The sequence below is a fragment of the Leopardus geoffroyi genome, chromosome X (assembly GCF_018350155.1).
Source record: "Leopardus geoffroyi isolate Oge1 chromosome X, O.geoffroyi_Oge1_pat1.0, whole genome shotgun sequence".
Classification (NCBI taxonomy): domain Eukaryota; kingdom Metazoa; phylum Chordata; class Mammalia; order Carnivora; family Felidae; genus Leopardus; species Leopardus geoffroyi.
This window is the reverse complement of record NC_059343.1, coordinates 88,730,757-88,756,184: the sequence shown is the minus strand read 5'-3', so window position 1 is coordinate 88,756,184 and position 25,428 is coordinate 88,730,757. Positions and strand designations below refer to the sequence as shown.

Below are 25,428 nucleotides of genomic sequence, written 5' to 3'. Positions count from 1 at the left end.
TGGTGGTTGGGAAGGAGTGTCTTCTTTCTCGTAGCCCCTTGTGCTTAGAAGAGTGGTCTCAGGAAGGGCAGAGTGGGGGGAATCTAGCCCCCACAAGCCCTTTCCCTTGGCGATCTTCGGGGCCATGGAGAGAACTAGACAATCATTACCACGGGCTGTCCAGGTCTGAATATGCCTGTCGCTCTCTTAGCTCCCCTACAGTTGTAAATAACTATGCTTTGAAACATGGGACTTAGAGGAAACGGTTTTATCAAAGAGTTTATGGAGCACCGAACTTTATCTATCAGGATTCAGGGAAGAATTTGCTTTCTTCTTCAACAAGGAGTCTCAGACTAGAAAAAAGATCTGCAAGAGAGAAGCAGACCTTGAAACATGGCAGGAGTAAAGCACAAGGGGTGGGGGAGTCTAGCTGTAGCATTCTTGCCTTTAAACCATGACCTGACAGGAGCCACCTGTTCCGAGCAGCTGTGTCGAGGGGCCAATGACTGGTGTGTGTGTGCGGGAGGGTAGAGATATCATGGTGTATTCTTTGGGATAATCACTTGCAAAAGGATGAGCTGGTAAGAACAGTCTTCCGGGGGAGCCAGCAGTTGGCAAAAGGCAGCAAATGACTAACAGGCACAAGGTCAATCCTTGGCCTGAAAATGAGGTGTGAATTAACTTCCAGTATGTTCCTGCCCCCATGGTTGTGTTAACTCTAATCCTCTTCTCCCACTGGCAGCCATTGAGTGAGCAGTAATGTATGACTGGTGACCCCAGTTATGTGATGGGGGAGGGGTGCTCTGGCATCCCTAGAGGACTCCCAAGATGCATGGTGCTCCTCCAGCCAAACCTCTTTTGGTCATATTGTGTATGCACTGGTGGCAAGAGGCATCATCAAGGGCAACAAAGACAAAATGCCCAGCAAAGGCAGGGCAAGGGGAGACCAGAGGCAGAGGAAGCTGGGGCTCAGGGCTCCAGGAGCCCTTCAACTGAAGAGGCATCTGGCTGGAGACTAGGGGTGCAGACTGAAAGGTAGGAGACTGACTCCATCTCCTCACCAAATGTAATGGCTATTTTCACAAACAGGACCTTTACTCCCTCAGTGGTCCCTAGTCTTGAGTGGTGGGCTCACCAACAGCGCAGAACTTTCTTCCTTCACCCTCACTTCTAGAGTTATTTGTGGGGGAGGTGCCGCCAATAACCAGATTCCTTTCCAGAAGTCTTTTCCCCTCCCCACCCCTCCACCAAGAGCTAGTAAGAGGGAGATGGCAGGAGGCAAGATCACTAAGAGGGGCAGTTTTTCTTAATTTCAGGCTTTTTGTATGATCCTAATAACCTTCAGGTCAAGGGCTACATGTTATTAATAGTCAAATTAAATGAACTCTAGCAGGGGGGAACCTGGGTGGCTGTCAGTTAAGCGTCTGACTTTGGCTCAGGTCATGATCTTGTGCTGCGTGAGTTCAAGCCCCGCATTGGGCTCTGTGCTGACAGCTCAGAGCCTGGAGCCCACTTCAGATTCTGTGTCTCCCTCTTTCTCTGCCCCTCCCCCTGCTTGCGCTCACGCACTCCCTCTCTCCTAAAAGTAAACATTTTCAAAAACCTAAAAAAAAATGAACTCTAGCAGAAAATGCTTCTATTTCCAAATCTGGCCAGGAGACCAGCAGTCCCCAGTTTGAGATGAACTGAATCTTTAGCTTGGGGACTCAATGAGATTAGCCTTGTTCCAAGTAACCTCCCTTCCTCTGGTTCTGAGGGTGGGAGGTGAGGGATGTAGAGAACCTGGTGATGCCTTTTGCTCAGAAGCGGTCCTACACCTATTACAGGTATAGCTCCAACTGTGATCGGGCTGCAACTCTGTTCAGCTCCGGTATCTCCTCCTTACACCCCACCAGGTCTGTTCCTGCTATTCCCCAGTTGGGAGTCACTTACCATCCAGGACCCTTGGGTTTCTCCCAAAAAGAAGGGTGGTGGAGGTGCTTATGGAACTCTGCTGAGTGTCACGGGGAATTGAATACTGACCTTCCCCCAGGCACAGGGGCCACAGGTGGGGACTGAAGGCCTTTCCTGAATGACCTTAAAACCTCATTCTAGGAACTGGATTACCCAAAGGGGCCCACAATAGAGTCCAAAAGTTATGGCGCAGCAAGCCCTGATCAATGGGTCCAATGCTTCAGGAAGTTGTGACCGGCAGGATAGGGCACTTGGTTCTCCACGTCAGCTTCTCCCAGAGCACTTGCGGTGAAAGAAGGCTAGCGGGCCGGAGGCACACACTCCATAGCTCATTTCAGTCCCCTTTTGAATCACTTTTTTTTCAGAACACTCATGGTAAAGTCAACATCCCATTATTCAACATAAAGCACAACCAGAGCAAACAAAAGCAAGAAGCATGTGGCTTCTCCCGAAGTTAAAGAGCGTCCTGATTTGATGATGCACCAAAAAAAATCCCTTCACCTTCTGGAATGCGTTAGCATTCATTCAATTGTACACATTTACCTTCCCCAGTGTTTAATTAGAAGGCCTGAAATTAAATGCCACACATGTATCAACTACTGATGGAGGGAAATGTTACATTTGGCAAAATTGGTTCCAAAATGAATAAATTAGAAAGACTACGCTCTTCCTCTGAGAAAGCACTTGGATTCCTATTCCTCAGGAATAAGAAGGAGAGATCCAGCAGGCCTCACAGGCGCTGTAATTCACATACAATGCACAGAATCACGTTGTATCTAGTTCTTAGCACACCCCAGACATCTTAAGGTCTGAAGGTTGGATAAAACTGCGGCCAAGGTCTTCTCTTGGCTTAACAATGCAACTGACAGTCTGGAAGCACAGAAGAGTGATCACTGGGCCATAAGACACCTAGACCAAACCTTTGGCAGAAAGACCGGTACAGATATGATACAGATCCACAATCACACAAAGACACTTTATTAGTTTCCTCTACAAGAGACAGTAAACAGTAACATCAACCTTTTTAACAGAAATCTCAGGTCACTGGAGAGGCCAAATCAATGGGAGGAAGATGAAAATGAGATATTTAAATTAATCTAAAGGCACTACGACCCCACCTAAAACCTACTACCAGGGTGGTAGCGGGCTCAGGAAGATTAAGCTACAGCAGAAACAATCCATGTAAATGTTAGAGATCACGTAGCAGGGGGTAAGTTTGCTTTCCAGAAGACTGTAGTACAAGGAACATTTGGGCCTGAGAGGGTTATTTGGCCAGGGAAAGGGCAAGATGGCTGAATGTCAAGTCAAATGTAAAGGAACAGGTACAAAGGAGAATCCAAGGGACATAGTCCCCAAGCAGGGGGTGAAGGATCAGGCTATTTCCTCCCAAGAAGCATTCACTGCCCTGTGTGCTGCCACCCCTCAGCCCCCCCGCCAACCAGAGAGCTGCCCGCTGGCTCCTGCTTTACAGGACTCAGCAACCAGAGCTGGATTGGGGCTGCCTAGGGTTCCTGCTGTAATTTAGCATAGACTTTTGAGAGCTTTTCACAGGTTGGGGGTTGGGGGATGGGAACTGGGTCGGCTTTGTCACCAGTGGTTCGGCTTTGTCACCAGTGGTTCGGAACCAAGGAAACCCTGAAGAATTCACATGCAAAGTAGTCTGAGCTTCCCTCATCAACTTCAAACACCCCTACAACACAACACCCTCTCAAGCCTGCAATCTTGCAGCAGTTCGGCTGTGGTTAAAGCTGCAAAGCTGCGAGGCTCACAGAATCCAAGAAGCCGGAATGAGACAACGGAGGAAGGAAATCCCAGCAGTGAGTCTCAATCCGTCTTTCTCTAATTTAGGAGAAACGCTAATATACCTGATGTGGGGTGTGGAAAGCTACACTGGAGCAAGCTGGGTTTTCTGCTGGATTTTTCATCAAATGCCAAGGGAGAACAAGGGGCGGGGTTCACTTTATTTGTAAAAAGCCTCAGCAGTAATTCTATTATAAAGGGACATGGCTGAACAGGTAGGAAACGGACTCCCCGTTGTGAGTTCTCCTGATGGCTTCTGCGAGGATCATTGAGATGTCAATCACCTAGGAAAGTGAGAAAATCGGCAGGTTAGGAACACCCAGACAGAGGACCCACCCTTTTGTAGACACTGAGGAGCAGACCTGTGAGGGTCCTTCCTCTTAAAACAGCTGCACTGTGCTATTTCCCTTTGGGAGCCACACCCAGCCATTCTGCAGCCTTTTTTTTTATTTTTTGAGAGAGAGAGGAAGAGCAAGCATGAGTCAGGGAGGGGCAGAGAGAGAAGGAGATAGAGGATCTGAAGCAGGCTCTCCTGACAGCAGAGAGCCCGACTCAGGGCTCAAACTCACAAACCCGTGAAATCATGACCTGAGCTGAAATCAAGAGTCGGACGCTTAACTGACAGCCGCCCAGGTGCTCCTCTGCGTTGTATTTTTAGTATCACCACTTAGGAAAGAGTCAAAGTGCTAATGGAGGAAAACCCCTCACTCAGACTCACCAAGGTGGCGGTGGGTTGACATTTACAAATTCTTAGGAATGAAAAAAAAAACCCATTTAAGCTGGAAAAAAAAATCCTTAAGAAGGACATGGATGCTCCAATTCTACATATTAATTTCAGAAAGCGAATGGACTACTGTACACTTTAATTAAGCAAGGCCTTGTTCTTTTGATACAACAGTACTCGAACTTTAGTGTCTAATTCCTTGGGGAATTAAAACAGTGGTCCCAGGACCTCTTGGTTGTGCACGTCTCAGATGGAGCAAAGGAATCCGCATTTTAACAAGGACCATAGGTAATGAACTTTGTTTCCAGAGCATGCTTTGAGAAACGCTGCCGTCCTAAGGGGTGTACTACTGGCTCAAAGGTTTCACGTTATGTCTGCAGGGGCCAACAGTTAATAGCGACACACACATACTGCAGAGCAAGGACTTGTAAATGTGAGCGGGTATCACGATCACTGAGACAGTCTGTTGAAATGTAGCATCCCTGGCGCTCCATCCTCCAGAGATGCATCTAGCAACTTGAATCTTTTAAACCTGATTTTGTTTTCTTACTTTTGGACCACAAATCCTGATGACAGACTGAGCCCTTAAGAGCAAAGCGGGGAGGCTTCAGAACGTAGACACCCAATTCAATGTATGAAACCACCTCCTAAATAAATACTTAGAGTATTTTGCAAGAATTGCATCCTTACCTGTATTTTGGAGCAATGCTTCATCTTATCCTCCTGAGGTATGGTATTGGTGACGACTACTGCTTCAAAGCATGCATTGTTAATGCGGGAAATGGCCGGGCCAGAAAAGATTCCATGAGTCAAGATCGCATAAACTCTGGTGGCTCCAGCTGAGAGAAGTCTAGAGGAAGAAGCAGAGATGCTTTGGATTAATCTCACCTGTCACCACAGGACCTGAGTTCGGGGAGAGGAGTGTATTAGTCAGCTTGGGCTGCCATAGCAAAATACCACAGACTGTGTGCCTTCAAAGACAGAACTTTATTTCACAGTCCTGGAGGCCGGGAACCCTAAGATTAATGTGGTGACAGGGTGACCTTCATCCTGAGGCCTCTCCCCGTGGCTTGTTGGCAGCCGCTGTCTCACTGTGCACTCATGTGACCTCTGTGTGCACATATGCATGGGGTAATCAGCTCTCTGGTGTCTCTGCTCACAAGAGCACTATTCCCATCATGAGACGGTCCCACCCTCGTGACCTCATCTAAACCTAGTGACCTCCCGAAGGCCCCATCTCCAAATATCATCGCACTAGGGGGCCTAGAACCTCAACATATGAATTTTAGGAGAGACACAATTCGGTTCACAGCAAAGACAAATATATGGACTAAGAACTGATCTGAATAGGTTTGGATTAACATAGTGAGACTGGTACAGACTGCTATGCTCAAGGAAATCCATCTCCTTTTTTTCCTGGGCACACAGCTGAACTACCTTTCCCAGTATCTCTTGCATAGTTAGGAGTGACCATATGCCTTAATTCTACCTATCAGAATGTGGGCAGATACAACGTACACAACTGGTTGGGCTTATAAAAATCTTCCATGGGTGGGGTGCCTGGGTAGCTCAGTTGGTTAAGCATCCAACTTCAGCTCAGGTCATGATCTCATGGTTCGAGCCCCGCATTGGGCCCTATGCTGACAGCTCAGAGCCTGGAGCCTGCTTCAGATTCTGTGTCTCCCTCTCTCTCTGGCCCTCCCCCACTCATGCTCTCTTTCTCTCTCTCAAAAATAAATAAAAATTAAAAAAAGATTTTTAAAAAAATCTTCCACGGGTGATTCTCCATGCTCTTTTCTCCCTTTCTGGCTGGCCAAAATGGAAATGTCTTCCAAGGTAATCTTGGAAGCCTTATGTTAAAGATGTGGCACTACAAAACCAAAAGAGGAATACTTGCACTGGAGTTAAACCACAAACAAGAACTATCGCATTAACCAACTGACATTTCAGGGAGTTGATCTGTTACAGCAATTAGCATTACCTTAATAATACAAGGAAGAAATGAGTTTTATAAATGTATACTCCAGGATCCAAATCAGCAATCATTCAGCACACAAATATTTTCTTAGCCCCTATTATATGCCAGGGCCTGTGCCTGGCACAGACACCCAGTGGTTAAGGAAAAATCACGAAAAACTATGCTGTCCACAGTAATGTGGATTATAAGCAATGGGGAGCCACTTAAGGTTTTAAAGGAGAGGAGTGATGGTATCTAGCTTTGTTTTAGACAGATTCGCAAGAGGGGAGGCAGTGTGAGAGAAGACAGACTGGGGAAGTAAGAGATTGATTACCAGCAGCAGAGAGAACAGAGTGAAGGCAGTTTAGAACAGTGCAGGCAAGAGAGGAGAAATAACATGAATGAAGGTGGTAGGAACTAAAATGGACAGTCAAGAGGTAGGACCAGGGTTTCTGGCTTAGGTAAAATATAAATAGGAAAATACTATATACCCTGGAACAACATGGGGGTTAGGGGTGTCAACCACCCACCCCCATAGTTGAAAATCTGAGCACAACTTTTGACTCACCCAAATCATAACTAATACCCTCCTGCTGACCAGAAGCCTCGATAACATAAAGTCCATTCAGACATATTCTGCATGTTATAGTATATGCTCTATTTCTATTTTATTTAGTTTTATTTATTTAGAGAGAGAGCAAGTGCACAAGTGGGGGAGGGGCAGAGAGAGAGGGAGAGAGAATCCCAAGCAGGCTCCACACTGTCAGCACAGAGCCTGATGCAGGGCTTAGATTCATGAACCATGAGATCATGACCCGAGCCAAAGTCAGACACTTACCCAACAGGTGCCCCATATGCTGTATTTTTACAATAAAATAGTCTAGAGAAAAGAAAATGTTATTAAGAAAATCATAAGGAAGAGAAAATACATTTATAGTCCTCTACTGTATTTATCAAAAAAAAGCACAATAAGTGGACTCACACAGTTCAAATCTGTGTTCAAGGGCCAACTGTATAGTCCTGTCTGTTCAGGCCTATACATTTCTACCTTAATTTGTTTCTTAAAAAAAAAAAAACTATCGGGGCACCTGGGTGGCTCAGTCGGTTAAGCGTCTGACTTCGGTTCAGGTCATGATCTTGCGGTCTGTGAGTTCGAGCCCTGAGTCAGGCTCTGTGCTGACAGCTCAGAGCCTGGAGCCTGTTTCAGATTCTGTGTCTCCCTCTCTCTCTGACCCTCCCCCATTCGTGCTCTGTCTCTGTCTCAAAAATAAATAAACGTTAAAAAAAAAATTAAAAAAAAAACTATCAAGGGGGTGCCTGGGTGGCTCAATCAGTTAAGCATCCGACTTGGGCTCAGGTCATGATCTCGCAGTTCGTGAGTTTGAGCCCTGCGTCGGGCTCTGTGCTGACAGCTCAGAGCCTGGAGCTTGCTTCAGATTCCGTCTCTGTCTCTCTCTCTCAAAAATAAATAAAACATTAAAATTTTTTTAAAAAACAACTATCAAAAGTAGAGTATTCAGAGTGATAAGAACATTTTGGAAATATAGCGGTGATAGTTGCACATACTGCGAATGTATCTAACGCCACTGAATTGTACACTTAATGGTCAAAGTGGCAAATTTATGTTTTATATAGTTGAGCACAGTAAGAAAAAAATAACTAAGTGAATCTGGAGGAAAAATAAAATATTCATCAATTGATGCATATTGCAATTCAAGCCTAGGGTAATAAAAACTCCCAAAGATAGTTCTCATCTCCCTCAATTCACCTGCAGATAGCAAGCAGTTAGCTTTTCACTTCTAACCACTGGCCCCACCACCTCTTGGCACTCACTTGTCAGCCGCATGGCAGATCGTGCCACAGGTGTCGGCCATGTCATCTACCAGGATGGCCACCCGATCCTTCACATCTCCCACCAGCACCATGCGGTCTACTTCATTGGCCTTCTTCCGTTCTTTGTGAATCAGAGCGAAGTCCACATTCAACCGGTCTGCAATGGAGGTCACTCTGCAAGACAGCGGCGCGTTCACAGTTCAAACAGTGTGTGTGTGTGTGTGTGTGTGTGTGTGTGTCTCCTAAAGATGCCAACACAGGGACTAAACAGTGGGTTTGTTTTTCAGGGAGACCACTCTTCGAAACCAAACTGTTCCTGGGGCTGGAAGAAAACAACTCTACTTGACTGGCTTCTCAAAGGCAAACGTCACAAAGCAGGTTTTAGAGACTAATGCATCTGTATCCTGAGATTAGTCAGACTTCAATTATAATTAATTCTGGTTTACAGCAGGGGAGAGCCAGATGCCTCACCGGTCCTGGGAAGCAGCAGGATGCTAAGGCACATTCATTTAATAGACTGGCAGCAGAAGGGAAGAGAAAGAAGACTTCCTTTAGCTAATGCCGGGGGTGCACAGACTGTCCCAACTGGATGCATGGATGTGATGAGAAGTGAACCTGAGCCTCTGACAGGAGAGGAGTAAGTCCCCAGCCCATTCCAGTGCCTGTGCGCTCACCGCGCTTACCCCCAGTGATCCACCAACTGTCAGTGTCAACTGTACATGGGCACTGAGCTTGGATGTTCCTTTTAGGAGCACTACAAGGAACACTGTACCAATTAATCAGGAAAATGGGACATCTTGCTTGGACAGCCCGAAGGATTGCCAACAAATCAAAATGTCTTATTTTTCTATTACAAAATAACATAAACCAAACTAGAAAGTGACACAGAAGACAAATCTTTGATGACAAAGTACCACAGAATTCACTCAGACAGAAATCCATCCCATGTAAATGACAGCACGCTGTTCCAGTAACATGTAGGTCCATGCTCCACTGTGCCATCATCGTGCGTGAAGAAGCCTGTGCTTTGAGTCTTGTTTTTATTTTTTCATTTTAGAGAGAGAGAGAATCTTAAGCAGGCTCCACGCTCAGTACAGAGCCCCACACAGGGCTTGATTCTACAACCCTGGGATCATGACCTGAGCCAAAATCAAGAGTCAGACGCTCAAGTGACTGAGCCACCCTGGCGTCCCAGGTCTTGTTTTTTTAATGCAGCACTGATACAACCAGAGCATTATGTCTGATTTCCACTGTGCCTATGGTCACATAACGGAGTTTGTGCTGGACAGGGGAGAGCCTGTAACCATATAACAGAGAACGTGCAAGATCCAAACCACAACCTGAACAGCTTATGTATCCTGATCTAAATGAACCATACCTTGTGTTCCCCATTACTAGAATTGTGTGGGCATAGAACATAAGAATAACCAATCTCCTTGGAATGTTTACTCATCCAAGACAAATGCATGCTCAATTAGCTCAAGCATCCCAGACTGCCCATACTCCATGGCCAACAAAATCAAAGACTGACAGGGGACCCCTGAGTGGCTCAGTCAGTTAAGCTTCTGACTTTGGCTCAGGTCATGGTCCCACAGTTCGTGGGTTCTAGCCCTGCATCAGGCTCTGTGCTGACAGGGCAGAGCCTAGAGACTGCTTCGGATTTTGTGTCTCCCTCTTTCTCTGCCCCCTCCCCTGCTTGCGTTCTCACGTTCTCTCAAAAATAAACATTAAAAAAAAAATCAGTGACTGACAAAGCAGAAAGGGCTGGAAAAAGTCACTCCCTACACCATGGAGGGGAAAACTCTGTGCAAACCACAATCACACAGGGACCTCTACCTACTCCAAAAACCCTGCCAAGACCAAACTGATAGCTACTCACTCAGCAAATCCTCCACTATGGAAAGAGAATTATAAACACATACACAGAGTGGTCATGTGGCAATAAGTCACCTACTAAAGGCAGTTTTCCTATACCCAACTTTGGAAAGAAGATCTTGGCTTGATTATTTGTTTCAAACACGACTATTTTCTAAGTCCCATGGCAAGATGTGAAAATAATGCCCAACAAGTTAAGACAAGTTTGACAACTGCCATTAGGGGGATGCTTTTTCGGCTCTGTCGCTTTTACAGATAATAACTATCGATTACATGAGATTCACAGAGCCACACATCTGGCTGGATAACGGAACTCAAGTGCTCAGCTTATCAGTTCTGTTGGAGTTACTGAAATAAAGAGGTTGTGGAGAAACAGTCATTGAAGATTTTAAATGGCCTTTAGAAAGACTGGAATTAGCTTTCCCCAATCATCTGTGTTTTGTAGCCTCTTCATTCTATTTCCACAACAAGAAGAACATGTGTCAGATTTTTGAATGCATTACTAATGAGTGATCCACTAAGGAAATCAAGAGCTCTTAGTCGGCACCATGTGAGCTGTGAAGCACTGAAACTGGCAATGCCTGGCAATCAGTTTGTTTAAAATGTTAAGGTCTTGGTTTTAAATATAAAGTTACCACATTTTATTTTCCCTCCTGCTTAATGTCTCAATGCCAGGGTTAACACGGGTCGAAACAACAGCATCATGAGGGGAGTGAAAGCCTATTTGTCCAATAATAGCACATGGTTCATTAGCTGGTGCCATTCACTGGAAACCCCAATTTCCCAGCCTTCTGGATGGGTTCACAGTGGTGTTGCTTGCTAGCTCTGTGGTGCCAAGTTACTAATGGGTTTCAGTCAAGCCTACAACACTGCAACTACTTAAGGACCCCCTCTAGGCTGCCTTGTCTTTCTGTCACTTTCTGGCAGTAACTCAGGTCAGTAAAACTATGTCCAGCTCGTGTCCCAGCTACTGATACACCCATTCTGAAGTATACGTGACCCTTGAAAAACATGGGTTTCAACTGTGCAGGTCCACTTATAAATAGATTTTTCTTGATGCAGTACCATGCTGTAAATGTATTCTCTCAACAACAGTTTCTTTTCTCTAGCTTGCTTTGTTGTAATACCATCTATAACACACGTAAAATACGAAGTGTGTTAATTGACTGTTTATGTTTTTGGTAACACTTCTGGTCAACAGCTGGCTATTAGTAGTTAAGTTCTGAGGTGGTCAAAAGTTATATGCGGATTTTGGAGTGCATGGGGCAGGGGGTGGGGAGGTCGATGCCCCTAATCCCCATGCTGTTCAAGAGTCAACTGAACTTAAAAACTGTCACTTGCTAGAAAAATGTCAACTTTCTGACATAGCTGTCTGAAAGATATCCCCAGTACTGTGAGAACAATGCACAGTTTGGCCGTACCTCTTAGCTCCACCAGCATCGGGGAGACAATAGTGCAGTTCCTCCACTCAGAGATGTTTTCCCTGATCCATTTCAGGACAGCTGGCTCCGCGTACAAATTATCCACTGGGATATCAAAAAAGCCCTGTAGAAAGAAGCTGAGTCACTTTTGCTTTCTTTTTGTGCTCTTCGATTTATAAATGACTAATACAAAGAGGATAATAACTGGCCCAAAGAACACCTTCCTGTGACATTCAAACTGATTAGAAGGCATGCTCAGTGTAGCAGATTAAAAATGGCTTCTCAAACCTGGGCTGGCCAAGAGAGTCCCGGCCAAGAGGGGCAAGGCCTGACTTCAGCTAACCCACAATTGACTACAGGACCATGAAAGAGCCCTTGGGAAGAACGGCCAAGTTCAGCCAATACCGCGACTGCCCAGTCAATGTGGAGACCCATGAGGTAATACTTATTGCCTTATTCCATCAAATGTTGGGCTGGTCTGTTAGGGAGCAAAAGCTAACTGCTAAACCAGTTAGAAGACGTTTTGATACGTAAGCTTAGTGGAATGTATTTATAATAAATGGTCACAGAGAGTAACTGGTAAAAGATCTCTGTTCTAATACTAGTTGCTACAGATTAGTTGCGTTTCTCAAGAAATCTGTTCCTCTTCGATAAAATGGGTATAATCAGGGCGCCTGGGTGGCTCAGTCAGTTAAGTGTCTGACTTTGGCTCAGGTCATGATTTCACGGTTCGTGGGTTTGAGCCCCTACATTGGGCTCTCTGCAGTCAGTGCAGACCCTGCTTTGGATCCTCTGTCCCTCTACTCACGTGCATGCACATTCTCTCTCTCTCAAAAATAAATAATAAAAACACGTTTAAAAAATGGTCATAACCACCTACCCTGTGTACCTCACTAGATTGCCATAAGCCTCCAATGATGATTTGAAAGTCCCTTTAAACAGTACAAAATACAAAGGAATGCTGCATTCCCCTTACTCTGTGTTGATGCTAGAAAGTAGATTCTGATATCTGTGGCTCTAAATTTAATGATGACAAAAACAGTTCCCAATTACTGAGCACCTATCCTGAGCCAGGCATTTATACCATAAATTTAATACTCATAATAACAATGCAGTGCGTGTTCAGAGTAGTTAAATAATCTGTGCAAGGTTATAAAGCCAGTAAGTGTCAGCCAGTATTCAAACTAGGTCTGAACCCAAAGTCCATGTTCTTCTCAGAATACCAGACCACCTCCCTTATCCAACCACTCCAAATGACTGAGATGGTAAACAATGCTTAAGGTGAGGATGTTTAAAATGATGTCGATGTCTAGTTTATTTGAGCTGTCTTTGGGCAGGTTTTTGCTTCTGTGCACTCTTAGCATTATAAGCTCTCTCCTCCCCACACCCCCTGCTTTCTAATGCTGAATATTTAGCTTCCAGATACCTGAATCTGAGAGGCATGCAGGTCCATGGTGATAATATGATCTGCGCCTGCTACAGAGAGCATGTTTGCAACAAGCTTGGCTGAGATTGGAGCCCGGCTCTAAATGGAGGGGACAAAAGAAGAAGGACAAAAAACCAAAAAGCCATTTTGAGAAACAATTCATTTGCTCAAGAAACATTTGCTTACTGTGCACCTACTATGTTTACGGCACCATGCTACCAGGAAATTCATAGCAAGTGCCATGGCCATTGACTATATGAGTAAATTGCAATCTAGCACAAATACTAAGTGGAATATCACTTTTCCAAATCAGGATACATATTTCAGAGAAGAAAAATACCTTCCTACCTTTTGTTTTCTTAATGTACATATTTTCAGCCTATTTAAGGGTTTTAATGCTCAATTATTCAAACTAGGCTGACTTAAAAAATCTTTTTCACAAGAATTATTAAAATCTCTTTTGAGCATAAGAGACTGTTAAAAACTGAGAACAAACTGAGGGTTGATGGGGGGTGGGAGGGAGGAGAGGGTGGGTGATGGGTATTGAGGAGGGCACCTTTTGGGATGAGCACTGGGTGTTGTATGGAAACCAATTTGACAATAAATTTCATATATTAAAAAAAAAAATCTCTTTTGACACATACATACGCAAACCTGTATTGCATCTAACATGTCAAAACTTAAAAGACAGATCACAGAATGGAAATTCTAGTTTATTGTGCAAATTATACCACTTGCTTACTCATCTTGAGGTCAATATTCCAACAACTTCAACCTCCTTAAATGACAGATAAACACACCTGCTGCACGATAAACTAGCAAAGCCCATGCCCTTTATACTCTGTAGGAGCACTATAGTCTCAGAATAAAAATGTCTGGCCTTCTCCCAGACATTGTACGTAAAATTTGGGCACTGACTGTTAGAACAGACCTGCAAAGTTTTATACATGTACCTTAACCTCTAATACACCAGATAAATAAGGGGAGATGTGCATGTGTATAATGAGACCAGGTATTCATGTAACTGACTTCAAGTTTTATGACGAGGGTCCCAGAGGATCTACCAGTTTAAAAAATATTCTACTCCACGGTAGCTGGTGCTTAGTCCTCTTGATACAATTAAAAAGTCACAGTGAGCTGAGAGTCACAGATGTATGATGAAGAAATACAGACTACAAAGATGTTGATTTATATAAACCAATCACATGTCAATTGTTTTGAACATTGGGTAATACCTAAGAGAATGTGATTAAAAAAAACAACAATATCCTCTAAATATGTATCTGAGAATTAAGGAAGTTTTTTTTTGTGACTCTGGGCATGTGCTTCTTCTGATTAAAACAAAAAAAAATTTTTTTTTAAAGTAGATTCTGCTCCCACCTTATCCTTCTTGTCCTGCCGGGCATATGGAAAGCATGGGATGACTGCGGTAACCCGGCTGGCTGAAGCGATCTTGCAGGCGTTAATCATGATCAAAAGCTCCATTAGATTGTCATTTATTTCGCCACAGCCACTCTGAACAATGTAGACATCCTCTCCACGTACACTTTCGCCAATTTCCACACTACAACGAGAAAGGAACGAAAACAAAAAACAGATTTTAAAGCACCATACTACACTTCTACAGACAGTACAGCCTAAAAAGTATAACTTCCCTACTAGTATGCTGTTAATGAGTTCTAGCTGCACATGGTCACTGATCCCCTCAGACTTTGGGAGATCCCCAGGAGGAGCCCCTGTTCCAGAAGCAGTTTACTGCCTCAGTTTACGCCAGTGTACTATACAAATATTACCTATTGTTACATGAGACATGGCATGAAAAAGCCTGGCTAAAGAACTTACAAGTAACCGGACCATAATTTCAGTGAGCTGCCTGTGTCTCATTACGTACAGGAATAGGACATGTGCATGCAAACTGGATACAGAGCCTGTGACTGTCACAATCCACGTATAACAAAAGTAGAGAGATCATGTGAGGAATGAATCACACTACTGTTCTATAACGATGCCTTCTATGGAAGCCAGTACCACATCTACCATATTGGCACTTCACTCAACAAACAGTAAATGTTCATATGCCAGTCACTGTGCTAAGTACCAGGGACACATGGAGAATAAAACAGATGTGGTCCTTGCCTCCATTTTATGTGAACTGTATTCTTTCCAATTAGTATGTCTTGTTTAAAAAATATTCCACAGGAAGTTAATTATGGAGTAGGGCTACACTTAACCATAAAATGAAAGTTTTAATATCCATGCTTGGGTTGTTACCAAGAATAACTTATAATTAAAAAATCATAACCTCCGTGACACCTCAGAGCAACACCATTTCCCCCAATTAATCCTGTAGGTGAGGTGGTGGTATTTGCGCGCGCGTGCGTGTGTGTTACATAGCGTGTATCAACCAGGAGTAGGTTAGAATTGTGGATAACTCTTACTGATCAAGAGAAAAACTTCAACAGGAGAGAATTCCATTGCCAGAAGCAGCTAATATAGGGAGACAGTTATATTTATTCTTTTCCAATTCAAGTAACAATTAATTTTAAAAAGAATGAGGTTGGGTGCATGGGTAGCTCAGTTGGTTAAGTATCCGACTTTGGCTCAGGTCATGATCTCCCCATGGGTGAGTTTGAGCCCTGCATCGGGCTCTGTGCTGACAGCTCGAAGCCTGGAGCCTGCTTCGGAAAATAGGTCTCCGTCTCTCTGCCCCACCCCCACTCGCGCTCTGTCTCTCTCTCTTAAAAATAGACATTAAAAAAATAAAAATAAAAAAACAAAAAGAATGGGATTAGTTTATATTGTAAAGCAAGACAAATAAAAGCAAATGGTAAAAATCAAACCAGAAACCAATTAGAACAGGGAAGCTGAGATTCTTGGTAGCCAGAACAAAGAAGAAAACCCATTAGTTTGGGATATCTGGAGATAAACCTTCTTCAGGCACTGAATTAAAGAAGTATTTTATACTGGGGATCCTTATGTTAAAAATGCATGATTTGCTCAATAATTAATATCAATAAAGTAGAAAATGGGCAAAATAAACCTGAAGTAAGCAGAAGAAAATTAACCATAAGAGCAGAAATCAATGAAACCAAAAACAATAGAGAAAAACCAATGAAACACAAAACTGGTTCTTGGGGGAAGGGGAATTTAAAAAACTGGTTAAGCCTTGGGGCACCTGGCTAGCCCAGTCAGATGAGCATGCGGCTCTTAATCTCAGGGTCGTGAGTTCGAGCCCCACATTGGGTGCAGAGATTGCTTAAATAAATAAACTTTTAAAAAAAAATTTAAAAAATGGATGTCTCTAAGATTGACCAAAAACAGCTTCACTGGAGAGTTCTACCAAACATCTGAAGAATTCACACGAATTGTGCACCATCTTTTCTAGAATGCAGATGAGGAGGGAATATTTTCCAATGCATTTTACAAGGCCAGTAGTAGTGAGCCAGACAAAGGCAACATAAGGAAAATACAGAGAGGGAGAAGAGAGGTGGGTGTGGTTATGACAGGATGGAGCCTTGTGGTGACAGGATGGTTTTGCATTTTGACTGCATCAATGTCCGTATCCTGCTTCTTGTGTCACACTACAGTTTTGCAAGAAAAGTCTAGTTTGGAATGACTATGGCTGGGAGCTTTGGGAAAACTGGGTAAGGGGTACACAGAACGTCTTGGCATCATATCTTACAATTACCTGTGGATCTACAACTATCTCAAAATTTGACTTGAACACAGAAGCGCATTATCATGCTTTGTACGTACTTGAGTAAATAAAGCATTAACTGTGGCCCTCAGTGAAAGCTGAAGTCATAGAAATGTAGCTAAAAACAAAAGCATTTCTGCATTAAGTCAAAGAACCTAGTTCAGTTGTATAATGTTCTGAGAAACTGTGCAATACTGTGAGGGAATCTGGAAAACTCTGGGCTTTTTGATTTGAGAGATAGCTCATCTCAAAAGATTTTCTCCCTAGCTTACTATGTATCAGTCACATGGCCTTCCTTAACATTCCCTGCTCACATCATTGCCTTGCACTTCTTCCCACTTACCTGGGATGCTCTTCCTACAACTAGCTGGTTTATTTCTCAGGACTTCAATCAAAGTATCTCCTCTGACCCTCTTATAAAAAAAAGTGACTTCCTGAGAAGCAAAAGATCAAAAGTGACTTAAAAATAATCAACCAATTAAAATATATATATGGACCTTGTCTGCAAACCAATTCGAGCAAACAGAAGAAAAGCACCCACAATTATGAGGCAGGGAAATGTGAACACTGTGTATTTGATATTAAGAGATTGCTGTTAACATTTTGAGGCAAGAAAATGGGACTGTGGTTACTAAAATGTACAAGGGCAATATACTATCTAGGCTTGTTTCAAAGTAACTGTGGGTGTGTATGGAAGGGGGAATAACAGATGAAAACAAGATTAAACCAGGAATTGAGAATTGCTGAACTGGGTGATGGGTACCTTGGGGGAAACCACTATACTCTTCTACTTCTGCGTGTTTGAAATGTTTCATAATAAAGTGACCCTCCCCAGTCATTCCCTCACCACTTTAGTTATTATCTTCAAAAACACTTATCATAACTTGTTATCACTTTATTTTGTAAACACTTGTTTATTGCCTGTCTCTTTCACTAGAACATAAGCTCCACAAAGGCAGGGACCAGATCTGTTGCACTCTTCTGTATCCCCAGCCAGCCAGTGCCTCTAGGGCACAAACAATGAATGAATGAATATCCGGCAGGACTAGGATGCCTCTCGGTATCCACTCAAGACACTGTGAACCTTCTGCAGGTGTACTAGTGAGAAAATTTAGAAGACGGACTTCTATCATTCCTCACAAAGTAACTCACTTCACACTAGAGGCAATGGGTCCAACATGTTTCTTTAAAAGATTTTGATAAATCTGTTCATACCCTCTTCACAGATACACAGCTGGCAGAGATTTCATTTTGGGTGGAACTGCATACAACCTGTTGGGAGCACCAGAATACGACAGCTACGAAGATTTTTGCAGCAGGATCCTGAAATACTGATACCGAGGCAACAGAATAAATGATATAGCAATTTTGTGGACCCCGGCTTAGCCAAGTTGACATCTGTCAATCACCAAGGTCAGCCTTAAAAAATAATGGACTCTGGGGGAGCCTGGGTGGCTTAGTCAGTTAAGCGTCCAAACTTTGGCTCAGGTCATGATCTCAGGGTACACGAGTTTGAGCCCCATGTCGGGCTCCATGCCGACAGCTCAGAGTCTGGAGCCTGCTTGGGATTCTGGGTTTCCTTCTCTCTCTGCCCCTCCCCTGCTGGTGTTCTCCCACAAAAATAAATAAACATTAAAAAAAAAAATGGAGTCTGTCGGCAACCTTAACTACGCCAATGCCAAAATTACATTCTGAAGACATTCTTCAAAATTCAAATGGACAAGCAGGAGGGAGCCAGGGAGCACTTTCTGTGAGAGTAACTCCCATGTTTTCCAAAGTGCAGGTCCTAGAATGGCACTGAGCAATCTGGGAGTCACTGGATTTGTGTGGTTATGGAGCGCCTAAAATGTCACTAGTGACAGAGGAACCGAATTGAGATGTGCTACAAGCATACAATACACACTCTATTTATTGTGAAGGTGGGAGAAACAAAAACAAAACGTATCTCAATTTCAAAGTTGCTTATGTGCTGAAATTATCATATTTTTGGATATACTGGGATAAGTAAAATATACTAAAAATGTAAAAAACACAATGGACAAGGCTAAGTCACACCTCCTGGAGGAGAACACACTCTGCAGGTTACTCATTGTGGTAGGCCCAAACAAGAGACAGCGGTGTTTAAGGGACTTCTCAGATCTCCTTCACTAACACTGCCCACCCTTTAAGAAGTTCCAGTCCACAAGAGTCCCTTCTATGTTTTATGGTGCACAACTCCAGGGTCTGGACCAAGTATTTCAAATACCTGTGCAACTTCAAAACTCAAGAAAAATTTAATCCCGCCCACAGGTGTGGAGTGAGCCCCATACCTCACCTCCTTGAGGAAGATCTCCATTTCCTTGGGGGAGAACAAAGGTCAGGCACACTGATTTCCAGGAAAGTCACCTCTATCCTCTACATGTGATATGGAAGGCCGATGGCTCTTATTCCAGTCAAGAACACAGAATATCATCTGTGGTCCAGACATACGCTCAACCCAGAACCAGATGGTGTTGATTAGGAATTTAAACAAAAGCTCCAAGAGGCTAAGAGAAGGGCTAATTATCTATTCCAAAGCTTTGTTTTCAAGTAAGACCAGAAAACAACACATGATGGCTTATCTCTCTTTACAAATGCCTAAACTATCAGAAGTAATATTAAAAACACCCATAATAATTGTTTACATTGTTCCTTATGTTACTCAATATCATCATTTAAGGATCCCACCCATGAAATTCCCAGAATTTTGTGCCTGGAGGTATCTAAAGAGTTTCATGATACTCAGTTGGTTAAGCATCTGACTCTTGATTTTGGCTGAGGTCATGATCTCACCATGTGAGATCCAACCGGTGAGATCCAGCCCCTCGCTGGGTGTGGAGCCTGCTTAAGATTCCCGGTCTCCCACTCCCTCTGCCCCTCCCCTGCTCATGCTGTTCTGTCTCTCTCTCTCAAAAAAAAAAAAAAAAGAAAAAAAAGAAAAACTACATAATCCACTGCAAGTGGCTTTATCCCTTTGGCTACCAGGAAGCCAAGGGATGCAGTTAAAGTAACACTAGACTGCAATAACTACCTTGTGCCAAATTCTTGGCACAATTATGATAGGCCTTTGTTCTAGAAGGCTTCTGAAGCATCTATTTAACAAATCGTGTGACTATCATGAAACACACTTCAAATCCTTTCTTGAAAGCAGCTAAAGTATTAATTATAAAATTAAATTATCACTGCCAAGTTAAAAATGAGAGACCATTTGTTACATACATAGATTTAGCAGAGGTATGCCTTTAAAAATCATACTCTAACATCACATAAGGTTTGAATAATAATTTTTATAAAAGCACCAGCTCACCACCCAACACAATTGCTAGTAACACTTTTGTGTTATCATATTACCCGATGATAGTCAACCAACAGTTCAGCCATTTCCTAAAACCAAATTTAGGACTAAATCCTGAAGCATAGAAAGGTGTTATGACCAGACATGTATCTAGCAACTTGAAAATTTTATTTATTTAACTATATGCAAAATAAAGCAGTGTAAGTAAAACTAGGACACTGCCTTACTTTACTGTGTATTCTAATCTCACTAATCAAGATCAATCTTGTCCCTCCAGTAGTATTATAAGGTACAGACTTTCAGAAAGCCTTCAAATACCTGCAAACTACACTCCTATTATACAGCTTGGTCAATCAATAGTTCAGTGAGTCCTCAAAAAATCTTAGTATTATTTCTATGGTTTCCTCTAAGTCTAAGAGATGATAAATTAGGCAGTGATTGATGGTAGAAGAGCTATGGCTAAAACCTGTTTGCTTTTTTTTTTTTTCAATGTTTATTTATTTTTGGGACAGAGAGAGACAGAGCATGAACGGGGTAGGGGCAGAGAGAGAGGGAGACACAGAATCGGAAACAGGGTCCAGGCTCTGAGCCATCAGCCCAGAGCCTGACGCGGGGCTCGAACTCCCGGACCGCGAGATCGTGACCTGGCTGAAGTCGGACGCTTAACCGACTGCGCCACCCAGGCGCCCCAACCTGTTTGCTTTTAATGCAATTTATCAGGTGGAAAGACCTAGTTTAGCAATTTAAAGGGTAACACTCCATGTTCTCTCCCTCTAGCTACTAACGGTGTGTTCTCCAAATGGCTTTGGGCCAATCATTCCCCCAATCTTCTGGCAAGGCCAGGCTGGCTATGTCCATCCAATGAGAAAAACAGCTTCTCCTTTATCTTTACTTTAGCATCAGTGCATCCAACCAGCATGGAATGCTAAGAAACACAATAGGAAATAAAGTGAAATCTAAAAGGTGGATAGTCTTCTTAAGAAAATCTCAAGAATTTAGATGGAGACATTGGCATGTGCAAAATGCAAGGGATTAACTAACCAAGGGATTAACTAACCAAGGTTCTTAGGAAAATCATAGACAATCAAAGTTAAAGTCCTCCCCCCTCTGAGCCTATCCACGGTAACCAAATAAACCAAAGCTATTTCTTGATATTGAAGAGAATCAAAAAAACATCAAAAACTTTAATTTATTCATAAGTTTTAAAAGCCAGATGAGATACTCCATCAACAAAAATTGTAAGCAATAGTACCCAGTATTGGGCAAGTTACTTAACCTCTGAATCTTAGTTCCTTCATCCATAAAATGGGGATAGTAACTTCTCAGCAGGGTAGAGGGGATTAGAAATGTATAAAGTACTTAGCATAGGAACTAGCACCTCTTAAGCACTCATTATACATTAATTACTATTATTTTGATTATTGCCGATGAGAGCAGAAATTGGGTCAACTTTTCTAGAGGGTAATTTGGTAACATGTTATCAGTTGCCTGAAAAATGGCATCTACCCCTTAACTTGGTAACTCCCCTTCTAGGGATTTGTCCTAAGGAAATGGACAAAGATTTGTGTTCAAAGGTTTTCATATAAAAGCATTAGTCAACAACAGGAAATATCTACTACTCAGTTATCTAAAATTATGGTAAAACTGTATGAAGACCAGAACAGCTATTTAAAACCATGTAGACTAAATATTAAGGGGAGAAATTATTCAAAATATATTGCTAAGTGATGAAAGCCATAGATACCTTACATTTTTGGAAAAGTACATAAACACACAAAATATCTGGAAGGTCATAAATCAAAATGTGAACAGCTGATCTTGGGTGGTGGCGGCACTATCTGGGAGGTCTTTTTTCCCCTTTGTCCTCTTCTGTAGTTTCTGCAATACCATCACCACAACTGCTTACCAACATCCACTGTGCATTTATTGGGTTGGACAATGTTCTAATTTATCTCATTTAATCTTCACAATAATTCTATGGGTAGCTATTACTTTATAGGTGAGGCAAAGAAAAGCTAAGATTTCAAATGCAGGTTCTCTGATTCCAGAGCCTGAGCTTCTAATATCTCTTATTTTTTGTGTGCAATACACCCACCTATATGTATGTTTCCTGCGTAATTGGACAGCAAGGGAGGCTCCTGAGTCGAGAAGTAACGCCACTCTGCTTGAGAGAGCACCAACCCCTGGGACTCTGCCAAATAGCAAAACTGTCTCATTTGAGGATGGGCTCTGCAGTTCTCCATCTGATGACCCAGAGTACCCACTGAGCTGCTTTGTCTATGCCCTTCAGAGCCCAAGAGTCACACAGGGCAGTAGTTACCATTTCTACAGTGCAGAAGAGCCAAAGGTGGGGGTGGGGGATGGAAGAGGGAAGCTCCACGGGCAACATACTCAATTATGTTCAATGAAGATTTCAGAACACCTAGGGAACCAAAAAGCTATTAAGCCTGAAACGAGGAAACCAAACCAGTCAGCCATTTTCCACATTGGGCTTAATCTTAACCAATGTTTCCAAGCATGCCTCTGTCCAGCTGTTTAAAAATGAAACCAGCCTGATTTCAGAAATAGATGGGGATTGCTGATGAATCCAGATCGGTCAGAACACTGAATTGTTCTCGTCCTCCCCCTCTCCCAATATAGTTTCAGGCTCTAGACTATTGCATTATGACAGAGGGTGAAGGGTTAACACAAAGAAAAATAAGGTCTTTGGATTTTTCCTAGAAGTGTAGGAAGAGGATTTAATAACCATAATTCTCTAAGGGGGGCAAAAAACCCCTCTAAATGAAAATCATTCTTGTTCCCACCTGTATTGCCACATGCAATGTCTGGTCCTGTATGGTTTCATTATTAGGGTGTCATAATGGTGTGGTCAAAGCTAAAGACAGCAGCTTGGCTAGCATCTTCTGACTAAGGTATTGCCTAGTTACAGATGGTGTCAGTGTTTGCACTATCATCTGCATCACAACCAGCAGTACAACAATCAAGTATCCAGAAGGAAGCTGTCCACTACAGATGAATGCTTTTATAAGCAGATCTAGAAAGGATAGGGGAGTTACACTTCCATAGTAAGTTTAAAGAAAGAAAAAAAAGGAAAAAAAAAAGCATTTAGGAAAAAATGTTGAAAGTAACCTTAACTAATTTAACTGACCATTAGACTTGGTGTAAACTTTCCCCTTACTAGATGACTGACTAGATGACTGCATCCGTAAGACTGTGGGCCCAGCTCTGATTTGATCAACAGGACCACAAAACACAAAGTATACCTATCAGAACCAGAAGATTCTACATTTAGGTGGAAGGCACACTGAAAGGATGAAATAACTAAGTTATCTTTTAAGATGGCCCCAAGGTGCAGGAGGAGGTTGGGAGTGGGGGGAGGGAGCACGTTTAATTAGCAAGGCAATGAAAAAAATTCCAGCTGCAATGTACTATGCAATTCCGGTCTTCCACTGTATTATCTTTCCTCCATTATCTTAACACTCTGCGATGAAAACTGTTTCCTAAAATCCTCACAACAGCGCTAAGAGGAGTGGACGAGTTCAGGAGGGACTTTGCTACTGAAAAATACGTTTCTGTATCATCTGTACCAGTACCCTCACTGGGAAAGGTCAAGGATTCCAGAACTAAGGTTCCCCCAAATTTTTGGATGGCTCAAGCTGAGATGCTGGCAATCAGGATGCAGAGTTAATGCATCACTTTATTTGATCAACTAGATTTAACTTAAGTATGGCTCCGATTCTAAAGATGTGAAAAGCCAACGCTTGCCAATCCAAGGGAAGTCCTTAGTAATCATTTTGGCGCCCTCAGTACATAATGTCAATTTCCTTCGAAACGAAACCCAACCGACACCATTTCGAATTGAAAAGCTGCTTCTTAGACTCTAAAAGAAACACCAGGAGGGCTTATTACGCAGTAAGGTTCTCCCAAGCAAGCTGGTCCAAGAGTTAAAGTGAACCCAGTCCAGTCAGGATAGCTCAACAGCGAAGCGACAAAGCCACGTGTCCCCTTGGCCGAGGCTAAGCGTCTTTCCCTTCCCGTAGCTCTAGGCAGCCACTACCCCGCCTTGGGTCCTCCGGCCCTTGACTTCAAACCCGACAGCTTCGCCTCATGCTCCATCTTGACTCCACCCCACCTCACGGTGAGAATGAACGTGACCCTCCCGCGAGAGGTAAAATAACGGAAACAGCCCGTGGGGCACGCTTGCCACAGAGCTGCCCCTTCCCCTTCCCCCCCTCCCTGCGGTCCCTCAGAACTCACGCGGCGGCCCCATCCCCCTACTCTCTGCCGCCCAAGCGGGGTCCCTGCCGCCCCGGGTTGGGGTCCCAACTTCGTCCTTACCAGGTCTCTTGGTTGCTGAATTTCTTAGTCACCACCTTGCCTAGTTCCAGGCCCAGGCGGTCAGCAATTTTCTGGGATAAGTCTTGGTGGGAACTGCCGCTGAAGATTTTAATATTCGGCATCTTGGCCAACCACCCTAGGCACTCTCTGCTCAGCGATCACTGTTGCTGCCGAGACTGGAACCGAAGTCGGCCCACAGACTCAGGTCCAAACCGCTTCGCGTTGCTACTCCGCCATCTTACATTCCCGCCGGGCGTGCGGCTCTAAATTGCCCACCGCCAGGAAGGCGGGGTCAGCAAAGAAATCCACACCCCGTCCGCCCTGATTAGCTGAACGGGAGCGAGGGGCGGGTCCTCACTGTGGCTCTTGCCTGCCTCCAGTTGTCTCAGGTATTGGCTGGAGGCCACGAAAGGGGCGAGGCTAAGGAAAGCCCCGCCCCCGTAGCCAGGCAGTGGGCGAGAGCTGGCTCAGGAGCGCCAAAGCAAACCACGTTTGATTGGGGAGTGCAGGGATGCTGGTGACGCATAGTGCCATATCTTTCTCGCAAGCGGGAAATCAGACACGCTTTTTTTTTTTTCCTTCAGTGCCAGAAGTTAAGTTTGGCTCTGGTTTACAGTTCCTTTTAAGAAAATCTGTTTATCAGGATGGCAGCCAGTTTGTCAGAATGAAGGGGAGGTTTCTGAACAAGAGTTTGCATATTTCTGAACGTGATTTTTATCTCCTTATAAGGATAGGGCTGAATTAAAGCACGTTTACATCACAGAGAGACACCCGTACCACAGGTGCATTCAAAGGGCATGCTTACCTTTTGCAACTGTACTATGTTGCCTTTGCCTGGAAGACAAGTCCCAAGGGGAAAGTGACTGAGGACATGTCACCTCAATCATCCAGAGACACGGCAAGAGAAAGTTGTGTTTTGTCTCGGATGCTGAGACCAAGTGTGTTCAAACAAGTAAAGGAGTGTGGATTTTCCAAAATATCTTGCCGATAAAGATCTGATTTATCTAACCCTTGGAAAGGAGAGGAAATTAAATATATGTATAGGACTTGAGATAAAGAACCCTGAAGGAATCAGAAAACCTAGTTTTTGGTCTTATCTGCCTCATGGGAGC

At 43.5% G+C, this 25,428-nt stretch overlaps 1 protein-coding gene across 1 annotated transcript; it reads right to left on the bottom strand.

Annotated features, from left to right (window-relative positions):
- Positions 1–2,889: 2,889 nt before the first annotated feature.
- On the bottom strand, positions 2,890–24,593 carry PRPS1 (phosphoribosyl pyrophosphate synthetase 1). The gene is given in 8 exon segments (XM_045470971.1): positions 2,890–4,016; positions 5,147–5,306; positions 8,247–8,420; positions 11,543–11,567; positions 11,570–11,666; positions 12,969–13,067; positions 14,349–14,532; positions 24,317–24,593. Coding segments are annotated over 8 exon segments (954 nt in total). The 5' UTR covers positions 24,439–24,593; the 3' UTR covers positions 2,890–3,923.
- Between the last annotated feature and the right edge of the window lie 835 nt (positions 24,594–25,428).